The sequence below is a fragment of the Sycon ciliatum genome, chromosome 12 (assembly GCF_964019385.1).
Source record: "Sycon ciliatum chromosome 12, ocSycCili1.1, whole genome shotgun sequence".
Lineage (NCBI taxonomy): Eukaryota > Metazoa > Porifera > Calcarea > Leucosolenida > Sycettidae > Sycon > Sycon ciliatum.
In genome coordinates, this window is record NC_088654.1 from 28890398 (window position 1) to 28901701 (window position 11304).

Genomic DNA, 11304 nt, shown 5'->3' on the forward strand with positions numbered 1-11304 from the left:
AGCAGCGCGAGTGCGGGAGCTTCCTTCTTTCCTATTGTATGTAGTCTAGTTGGAATCATGTTTTTGTGTGTTTGTATGTGTGTGTGTTTGTGTGTGTGTGTATGTGTGTGTGTGTACGTTTGTGTGTTTGTGTGTTTGTGTGTGTGAGTTTGTGTGTGTATGTGTGTGTGTCTCTCTCTCTCTGAGTTAGCCACTCACACTAGTAGCACGTATTACCTTCACTGGGGGCAGGGGTAACTCCAGTTGGATCCCAGGACGGATACCCTGATGCCGTCAATCCTTTTTCTGCACCTTGTCCTCACCCACTTACTGAGGTGTGGTGAGCCCATAAGTGGGATCATTTTCAAGTCCACCCAGAGTTTTGGGGATTTCAGGGGGTGTCGGCCGTTGGGCGGTTCAATAGCCAATTGAGTCATCTTTCCAATATTCCTTTTGAGTCTCTCTCCCCTCTCCCAGGGAGACCCACGTGACCAGTTTTGGCAGTGTGCAACAAGTACAAGTACAAGTGTGTGTGTGTGTGTGTGTGTGTATGTGTGTGTTTTTGTGTGCATGCGTACATGCGTACTTGCATGCATGCGTGGGTGTACATGTATGTGTGTGTGTGTGTGTGTGTGTGTGTGTGTGTGTGTGTGTGTGTGCCATGTCTAACATAGCTGTTCGCTATCATCGCTTCCGCGATGGGCATGTCTGAGGTCTGAGGTCTGAGGTGTGTGTGTTTGTACATATGACTTGTGTGTGTTTATGTGTGTATGCATGCGTGGGTGTGCATGTATATGCATTCATGTGTGTGGGCATGTGTGTGTGTGTGTATGTGTGTGTGTGTGTGTGTGTGTGTGTGTGTGTGTGTGTGTGTGTGTGTGTGTGTGTGTGCGTGTGTGTGTGTGCGTGTGTGTGTGTGTTTGTACATGTGTACATGTGTGTGTGTGTGTATGTGCATGCATGTACATGTTTCTATACATGGCATTTCTTTGGCAGTTGAAGAAGGACGAGATCCTGGGGTCAGAACGGTGCGTAATGAACATTATCCACTCTTTTTGGCAAGAACACACGCACACACAAACACACACACGCACACACACACATACACACACACATACACACACACACACACACACACACACGCACACAAAGACACACAAAGACACAGGTGCGCGCGCGTCTTCCACAGACAAGACTCAGGGTTCTAGCCTAGCCCGTTCTTATTTTTAGCGAACACAGCAGTTTCGTTCTTATTCGATGATACAGTCTTACATGTACATTTATGCAGAGTTATACGTCTGAGTGTACATTATAGTGTACATTATGGTTTCCGTTCTTATCTGCAAAAGGTCCAGCCTAGACCGTTCTTAAAGGGGAAGTTAAGGCAAAAATTAAAATTTCACCAGTTGTAGTCTTCGGGGTGCTGAGTCGAATGGTCTTGGTCCGAGGAAGCTGAGACGCTCCCTTCCTACTTGAATCCCAATCGAACTCGCGCACTTCCACCGAAACTGGGTGACTGCGCCCTACTAGATGGGAATTTGTATGCAAAATGTCACTAAAAGCGCCATTTCGTTCTTATAAAAGCACGGATGACCGCGATTGGCCCATATGTTGTAGTCTTTTGGACGCTGAGTCGACTGGTTTTGTTCCGAAAAGGCTGCGATGTAGCGTTCCTCCTTTATTCCCAATCGAACATGGTTGAACAAGCGGTCACGTGCTCCTGGGTGCCCAAATCACCTGGCCACCGCGCCGGCAGGCGACAAATTTCACACCAAGGTTCAACTCAAGTTCAACTCGAGTGACAGGAGTGCACCCAAAAAAGGTCAAACAGGCTAGTAAGTTGTACCCTGCAGGCACGGTGACCAGGTGACTGGTGTACGCAGGGGCACGTGACCGCTTGTTCAACCATGTTCGATTGGGAATAAAGGAGGAACGCTACATCGCAGCCTTTTCGGACCAAAACCAGTCGACTCAGCGTCCAAAAGACTACAACATATGGGCCAATCGCGGTCATCCGTGCTTTTATAAGAACGAAATGGCGCTTTTAGTGACATTTTGCATACAAATCCCCATCTCGTAGGGCGCAGTCACCCAGTTTTGGTGGAAGTGCGCGAGTTCGATTGGGATTCAAGTAGGAAGGGAGCGTCTCAGCTTCCTCGGACCAAGACCATTCGACTCAGCACCCCGAAGACTACAACTGGTGAAATTTTAATTTTTGCCTTAACTTCCCCTTTAAAGATTGGTGAAATTCTAGCCTGGCCGTTCTTCGGCGGTCCGTTCTTGGGCGTTCGATAGTACTGTAACTAATGGTGACTTGCTAATATGACAGTAAAGAGGTTAAGCTGTATGTTATTTTGACGTGACACGAAAGTTGAGCTCGCGTTATTTGGCTCGCGCGCTTTGGAAAAAACGCAAGTGACCTGCATCTCACATCGAAATTTGGTGGTTTACGCTCGTTTTAGGTGGCATCATGGCCAAGCTTGACAGTTGAGCAATCAATCGCTTTCTGTGGTTACCAAATATGGTCTGTAAAATCCATTGGAATGCGTTGCAATTGCCATACACGCACCAATTGATGTTCTCCCAAAACATTTGATTCAGTCCAGCTATGCTGTGGGAAATGTAGAGATATTTTACAGTACGGATGTAGGACCCGTCCACATTGAATGATCCTCAGGCTCATGTTGAGGTGCAGCATTGACAGCTTCCTCTAGCGGCACTTCCTCCCGATCATTAGCGTCCACTGTTGCTTTATCATTGTAATGGTCCGGTTGGTGATTGGAATGCATTACCAGATTACGGTCAGCAAGCTGGGTTTTCCGATCCGTTACAGAGGAGATCTATACACCAAACAAAAAGCAGCAGATGATGACACGGATCAACACACACTCACAGGCACACAGAAACACACACAGAAACACACCCACAAATACACACAAACGAGGTATTGAGGGGCGCCTTGTTCCCACATGGCATGCCACGAGTGGCAATGATGGATCGGACATTCTCAAAATTAACATGTTTCCCAATGCATTGTTGTTACTTCTATCCATAGACATTAGCTGAAGGCATGATGGCTTCAGCATCCTCCACAGCCACTTCGGCCACCACAGCCACTGCAGCCACCAGCCACAGGTCTAGACAGAGTGGTGGTCCTAGTTCCAGAGTCAAGCATCCCCGCAAAATTGGTATGCCACAAGAATACTCTTGCGAGGAATTGGAGGTGTTGGAGTGTGAAACGACGCATATTCACCGGGCTGATCTTGGTCTGGATGACCTGGTGGCTTCTGCTCAACACCCTGATACGGTGCGTGAAGCGCTTGTTTGTTTGCAATTATACCGATTTACATGCACAGTCAAATCTCGTTAGGACGAACACTGATAAGGCGAACTTTCCTTTAGCACGAACTAGGGCCAATCCTATGGTTGACCAGGCATCATATCAAGTCAAAATTATTGCTTTACGACGAACTGCTGTACGGCGAACTTTCGTGAAGACGGACTAATTTCAAGCGTAATTTGAACAAAATCATCGTGTAGTACGAACTTTCGGTCCCGGTGGGTACGCTGGCTGTAGTTTTCCCGATAGTCTAGGCCTCTTGTACTGGCAAAACATGTTACAAGGCGGAGGACGTGCTGGCAGGAATTCATTGCACATTGTACTTACCTGTTATGTTATGAAAAAAATGTTTTACATTTGCCACAGCATTCACCCTCACATAAATACAATCCATATGATATGCATATCAATTTTTTGTCATATCTGGATAAGAAGAACTCCGAATAAGACAAAAAAAATTGATCGGTCCCTTGAAGTTCTTCCCCCTAACGAGGTTTGACTGTACGTCTTATTTTGTTAGTTTGCATGTGAGATAGTAGACATATGGGTGATCAGTAGACACATGGGTGATCAGTAGGCACATGGGTGATCAGTAGGCACATGGGTGATAATAGACACATGGGTGATCATCCCAATGAAGAGAGTTAGTCTACTTGGGCACGCGTAATGTGTGCATGTGCGTGTGTGTGTGTGTGTGTGTGTGTGTGTGTGTGTGTGCAAGTGTGCGTGTGTGCGTGTGTGCGTGTGTATGTGTGTGTTCATGTGTGTGAGTGTGTGTGTGTGTGTGAGCATGTGTGTGTGTGTGTGTGTGTGTATGTGCATTTGTGTGTGTGTGTGTATGTGCATTTGTGTGTGTGCATGTGTGTGAATGTGTGAATGTGTGTGTGCATTTGTGTGTGTGCATTTGTGTATGTGCATGTATGTGTTTGCGTGTGCATGTGGATGTAACAATGTGTGGGACTGACTATTATTATTGACAAGAATTCAGGGATCTTGGGAGTTCATCTAAAATGGGAAAATATGCGGGACAATCACTCCCGTAAAGCCGGCATACTTGGCAGGTATTAATTAGTGATTACCATTTCTCTTTTGCCGGAAAACAGGGGTTTTTCCTGTTTCAAACGTACGATAGTAGGGGTTTCCCCTGTGTCAAACCCACGATAGTAGGGGTTTCGCCTGTGTCAAACCCACGATAGTAGGGGTTTCCCTGTGTCAAACCCACGATAGTAGGGGTTTCCCCTGTGTCAAACACAGGGTAGTAGGTGTTTCCCCTGTGTCAAACCCACGATAGTATGACATCATGCTATGTGCCGGGGATTTCTGCTTCTTCTCAAAACCTTTGAGGAAGTTTGAGAGAAGAACATTATAACCGCTAATGGCGGAGTAATCCATGGCTTATCTCTCAGCCTTTTGTTGCATAGGGGCAGAAGTGCTCCAAGTGTGTCCTGAATGAAGTGAGCGATGTCAAACTTTTAAAATAAACTTTGGGCTCACAGTAGTCCTCTCCCGAGCGCTTGCCCATGATTCCATGATTCCATGATTCCATGATTCCATGATTCCATGATTCCATGATTCCATGATTCCATGATTCAATGATTCCATGATTCCATGATTCAAGCAACAGGTAAATTGGTATAATTATGATAGTCAAACGATGTGTACTCGAAATGCGGGAAATTTCTTGTCATGATCATTTGAGTGGAAGCAATCCCCTCTCTATCTACGCTCAAGTGTCTGGAGGAGGTGCTCTGCATGTGTGCTGTGAAAATCATTCATTGTTTGGGGGCAGTTGATAGTGCAAATGGCGCTTCTCTACTACCATTTCATTGGCCCCATTCCAGGCTCCATAACCGAGGCATTTGATAATAAGGGGGTTCCCAAATAGGTTCATCTGGGTCTCCATGTTGTGATTGTAGGTTTTGTGCCACTGCTCCTCCAGCCAGTACATAGTATCAATATGAGAAACCAGGCCAAAGTTCTTTACCATAGCATGTTTGATCATCACTTCACTGCTAACACACACGTGTGTAACCAGTGTGCTTAATCACGTTACCAAGCTGTACGGATTTTGGAAGCAGTGCTACAAATGGACTCATCTGAATTACAATTTAATTCGTGACCGCTGTGTACACCTCTTTGTGTACACCCCTTTGTGTACACCTTCCTAAGGCTGTGTACACCTTCCTAAGGCTGTGCCGACTCCGTGTTCTGGACTTTTATTCCTGAAGATAGGCCTGGCCCGGAAATTTGAATTTTATTTTTGGAATAGTTTGTTTCCGAGAGACCGTTTTTGGGTAGTGGTGTAAACCGCAATCTCATGCATATAAGACCATGGTCTTATAATCGAAAAGTCGCTGTTTTCAGTTCTTTCACAAGTGCATTTTCGTTCGATTATAGGACCATGGTCGTATATGCGAGAGACAAACATCGCATCGACATGTACAGGTGCAAGTACGCATATTATTGGTTAATGCCAGAACAATGCAAACATGATGAACCTCGTGTGGTTTTGTGATTTCATTCACTTGTTAGTGCATGCTCTTATAAGCGAGAGTGCTCTTATATTCGAAAATAAGAACATGTCCCTAAATGCGCGAGATTACGGTAACTCTAGAAAGGAAAAGGACATATGGACACGAGAGAGAGAGAGAGAGAGAGAGAGAGAGAGAGAGAGAGAGAGAGAGAGAGAGAGAGAGAGAGAGAGAGAGAGAGAGAGAGAGAGAGAGAGAGAGAGAGAGAGAGAGAGAGAGAGAGAGAGAGAGAGAGAGAGAGAGAGAGAGAGAGAGAGAGAGAGAGAGAGAGAGAGAGAGAGAGAGAGAGAGAGAGAGAGAGAGAGAGAGAGAGAGAGAGAGAGAGAGAGAGAGAGAGAGAGAGAGAGAGAGAGAGAGAGAGAGAGAGAGAGAGAGAGAGAGAGAGAGAGAGAGAGAGAGAGAGGAGAGAGAGGAGAGAGAGAGAGAGAAGAGAGAGAGAGAGAGAGAGGAGAGAGAGAGAGAGAGAGAGAGAGAGAGAGAGAGGGGGGAAAGAGAGAGAGAGAGAGGGGGGGGGGGAGAGAGGGAGAGAAGGGAGAAAGAGAGAGAGAGAAGGAGAGAGGGAGGGAGGTCTACTGGTGCTAACTCTGTCCATCGATGGTTTTCTTTTGTGAATCTCTTGCAGGTTGCAAGATCGGGAGTGGTTGCTGATGCGACAGAGCGTCTGGCTGCTTCCATTACGAAAGGCACAGGTGCTGGTGATGGCGCAACTGGATCAGCAGCAGAAGCATCATCTGCAGCAAGTCATGGAGCTTTTGGTAGTTCATTTGTGGCTGGAAGAAGAGGAATTTCCCAATATCTTCATCGTGGTGCTTTGACTAGCGCAGTTGTGTCTGGAGGAAGAGGATGTTCCCAATATCTTGATGGTGGTGCTATTGCTCGCGCTATTGCTGGTGCTGTTGCTGTTGGAGATTATGACTTTGACGAAGAGAAAGACGATGACGGTGAACCATTGGTTCAAGTCGTTGACAACGGACCAAATATGCTAGCAAGGAATCTAGTACACGTAAGTCTATTTTTTATGTTTAACATATCCGTTCGCTACCATCGTGTCTGCAATGGGCAGGTCTGAGGTCTGAGGTCTGAGGTGTGTGTGTGTGTGTGTGTGTGTGTTAGAAGGAATGAAATAGAAAAGGAAAAAGGAAAATGGGGATTCACTGGCCAGAAAAAGCTACGTACTTCAATCAATCGTGTGGTGTAGACCAGGCTAAAATTTGGCGGTCAATTCATCAGCCTTGCAAGCTGTTGAATGGTGCAATCCCAGCACAAATTGCTATATCTAACATAGCTTGTTCGCAATCATCGCTTCAGTAACGGGAAGGAGTGTGTGTGTGTGTGTGTGTGTGTGTGTGTGTGTGTGTGTGTGTGTGTGTGTGCGTGCGTGCCAGCTAGTTCGGTTGGTGGGTACACTTAAGATATTGTTGAGTCGGTTGTCAACTGGCTCGGCTGCATAAAGGTGTATTTTTGTACCTGCCACCTTTTGTCGGTTTCAGGGTTCATATACAGGTAGACTCCCTCTAATTCGAATACGGTATAATTCGAACATTCCGTGTAATTCGAACTTTTTCGTCGTACCGATCTTCTGCAAGTCACTTCAAGTCAAATTCGAATGCATAATTCGAAGTACGAAAAGTGCGCCCGTTGGATAATTCGAACTCTGCCTTCGTACAGAAGAGCAGTTTACAGTACAGTGACTATGTCCTTTGAACGCTTATTTCGAAGTGAGATGGAGTTGCTCTACTCGTAATTCGAAGTTCATTTGTTCTCCTTCTCTAGCCAAGAGTAACTCAAAAATTGATCCCTGCTCCCCTCCAGGATCGACAATACCGTTGAAGAAACCCACCTTCTCTCGAAATTTGATCCAAACCTCTGCAAGGCAAAGTGCAAACATTTGATTGAAGACGACTTCTTCCAGTGGGTTGGCTCCCTTCGCGGATCTCAATGGCTTGTCATGCCGCGCCAGCTCATGCGCAAAGAAGTTTGGGACTGAACAACAACTGGAAGTCGTAAAAATTGTCTTTGCCTATGCTCCACTTCCGTTCTTCAGAATGACATGCCGCTCCCCGACGGGCTTTCATGACGCAGAGAAGGCAGCGCTGTTCTTTTGCGTTGAAATCGTTTCAGGACAACTGCAGCGATTGAAAACTGCTTCACTAGAACTTCTTCGTCATGCGAAATTACGCATCTATGAGCGACATCCACAAAACCTGCTGGGAGAGTACGCGTGTACTCGAGTCTCATCCTGAGCACGTTTTTTCTATTCTTTTTCAGCTCCAGTATAGCTGTATTTTTCATTGCAAAGCCGTCCTCGATTGTTGTGTTCGTTGTTCAAACGAAGTGGACATTCAATCAAGAATGCAGAGGACATAGGAGCCTGATTGGAGTTTCTCGTGGCATAGGACGGCCACACAGAGAGACAGAGACACTTTGTGATTTCCTGAATATAAAATACTGTACGCACGATTCAGAGTTCAATTTGTGCGATATCAAAATTGTTTGTGATCCACCACATTGAGCAGAACGCGATCCAAACACAAGCTTACCGACGGTTAGGCTGCCGACCTGACTGGACAAAATGATCCCTGGCTTTACCAGACGCCAGAAGTCGGAAACCATGTCCTTTGCCGCGACGTCCATCTCCAAAAAGAACTCCATCTTCGTCGTGAAAAGGCTTGAAATACTCAATATTCAACCGAGATTCGCGGTCTCACGCTTTCTCAGATCGAATCATTTTTTGTTGTAGCAATTGCAGGGCAGATCCCGCCACTACTTCAACAGGGTTTCGCTTCACAGCATGCCTGGAACAAGCCAAATCAAAGTTGCAAGCTACCCCTCTCGGCAAGAAATTCGAAATTTCAATGGTGGAAAGTATGCTACGAACAGAATTTCAAAAGGTATGGTTCGCGGCGCGATCGTTCTACCTACGTCATTCAAACTTTGCAGGATGGTTCTAACCTAAACGGTAGGCTTGGAACCACAGGGTTTGATGTCATAGCTGACACAAAAAGTCACACACACACAGCACATTCGTGTGCACAGATACTAAATTAGTGGACGTCGTCATCTTCTTCCCGCTGGTCTCAAATGTACGATGACGTGCTATTTCGCCTGATGAGAAGATGAAAATAATGTCCAATGACTTCATGTCGATCCAGTGTTTTGGTGAAATGAACTGATTTCGTTGTTCATGACCACCTATGTTTCGTTGATGCAAATAAAATGTGCAAAAATAATCATACATATCAGTATAATGGGACTGCATTTGGATAATATGAAGTTCTGGATAATTTGAATTTAGGGCCTGGCAATTTGAGGTTCGAAGTAGAGGGAGTCTACCTGTACTTTCTATTTGAAGTAGAGGGAGTCTACCTGTAGTTTCTATTTGAAGTAGAGGGAGTCTACCTGTACTTTCTATTTGAAGTAGAGGGAGTCTACCTGTACTTTCTATTTGAAGTAGAGGGAGTCTACCTGTACTTTCTATTTGAAGTAGAGGGAGTCTACCTGTAGTTTCTATTTGAAGTAGAGGGAGTCTACCTGTACTTTCTATTTGAAGTAGAGGGAGTCTACCTGTACTTTCTATTTGAAGTAGAGGTAGTCTACCTGTACTTTCTATTTGAAGTAGAGGGAGTCCACCTGTACTTTCTATTTGAAGTAGAGGGAGTCTACCTGTAGTTTCTATTTGAAGTAGAGGGAGTCTACCTGTACTTTCTATTTGAAGTAGAGGGAGTCTACCTGTAGTTTCTATTTGAAGTAGAGGGAGTCTACCTGTAGTTTCTATTTGAAGTAGAGGGAGTCTACCTGTACTTTCTATTTGAAGTAGAGGGAGTCTACCTGTACTTTCTATTTGAAGTAGAGGGAGTCTACCTGTAGTTTCTATTTGAAGTATACATACCTCTTAACCATAGACTACTTCTGGCTAGATTAACAACTCTTGTTTAATCAATGGTGCTAGAGAAGCTTGATATCAGTGAAATCTGATATCCCCTGGCAAAACGCGGTCTTTGCAACTGTTTACCAGTCTGGCTGCAACATTATTCTTTAGTACATGTCCCTGGAGTACTCAGCCCTCGGTATAAGAGTACGGTATGCGAAACGCCAGCCGCGTGCTGTAGTCGTCACGCGAAATTACGCACCTATGAGCGACATCCACAGAACCTGCTGGGAAAGTACACGTGTACTCGAGTCTCATCCTGAGCACTTTTTTTCTTCTTTTTTTCCAGCTCCAGTATAGCTGTATTTTTCATTGCAAAGCCGTCCTCGATTGTTGTGTTCGTTGTTCAAACGAAGTGGACATTCAATCAAGAATGCAGAGGACATAAGAGCCTGATTGGAGTTTCTCGTGGCATAGGACGGCCACACAGAGACATTTTGCGATTTTCTGAATACAATATTCCGTACGCACGATGCAGACTTCTATTTGTGCCATTTCTAAATTGTTCGTCATCTACTGTATAAGTACAAATTTTTGTTCACGAAAACTTTCGTTAGATCACTCCACCAGCAGCCTTGTTACGTACTAAATTTTGTTTTGGTCGAGGTCTGTCACCCCGAACGTTCAGAATTTTTTTAGTTTGGTACAAACTTCAGTAATTTCGTGCCCCTAACGAATATAGCGAAAGTCAATTCCAAACGAAAATTTCTACTTATACAGTACGACATCGAACAGAACGGGATCCAAACACAAGCTTACCGACGGTTGGGCTGCCGACCTGACTGGACAAATGATCCCTTGCTTCACCAGACGCCAGAAGTCGGAAACCATGTCCTTTGCCGCGACGTCCATCTCCAAAAAGAACTCCATCTTCGTCTAAAAATGCTTGAAATACCCAATATTCAACCGAGATTCGCGGTCTCACGCTTCCTCATATCGAATCAATTTGTTGTAGCTATTGCAGGGCAGATCCTGCCACTCCTTCAACAGGGTTTGGCTCCAAAGCATGCCTGGAACAAGTCATATCTAGGTTTGCAAGCCACCCCTTTCAGCAAGAAATTCGAAATTTCAATGGTGGAAGATATGCTCTGAAGAGAATTTCTAAAAGTATGATTCGCGGTGCGATCGTTCAACCTACATCATTCAAACTTTGCAGGATGGTTCTGACCTACATGCTAGGCATGGGACCACCAGGTTTGATGTCATAGCTGACACACAGAGTTACACACACATAGCACATTGATGTGCGCAGAGGACGTCGTCATCTTCTTCCCGCTGGTCTCAAATGTACTATGACGTGCTTTTCGCCTAACAGTAATAACAACCTTGGAAGCCTACACTGTAGCCATGTCTGCATATTACTATTATGTACAGTAGACTCGTACGCCCAAGAACACGGTTTCAGAGGGCCAGCCTAGCAAAGTTCTTATTTTTCAGCGCCCCAGGCTACGTTCTTATTTCGCGTTCTTAGTAATCTTACGTGTCCAACATGACCCGTGACGCTCATGTACAATGCACTTTGCGCT

General features: G+C 45.3%; 1 protein-coding gene across 1 annotated transcript in view; it reads left to right on the forward strand.

Moving 5' to 3' along the window:
• The first annotated feature begins 974 nt into the window (after positions 1–974).
• The window catches only part of LOC135828377 (tubby protein homolog), a 33562-nt gene continuing 23232 nt past the window's right edge, over positions 975–11304 (forward strand). Inside the window, exons 1-3 of the mRNA XM_065340829.1 lie at positions 975–1007; positions 3035–3286; positions 6473–6853. Of these exons, the coding sequence (XP_065196901.1) occupies positions 3050–3286; positions 6473–6853 (618 nt within the window). The 5' untranslated portion in view covers positions 975–1007; positions 3035–3049. The remainder of the gene's footprint in view (positions 1008–3034; positions 3287–6472; positions 6854–11304) is intronic.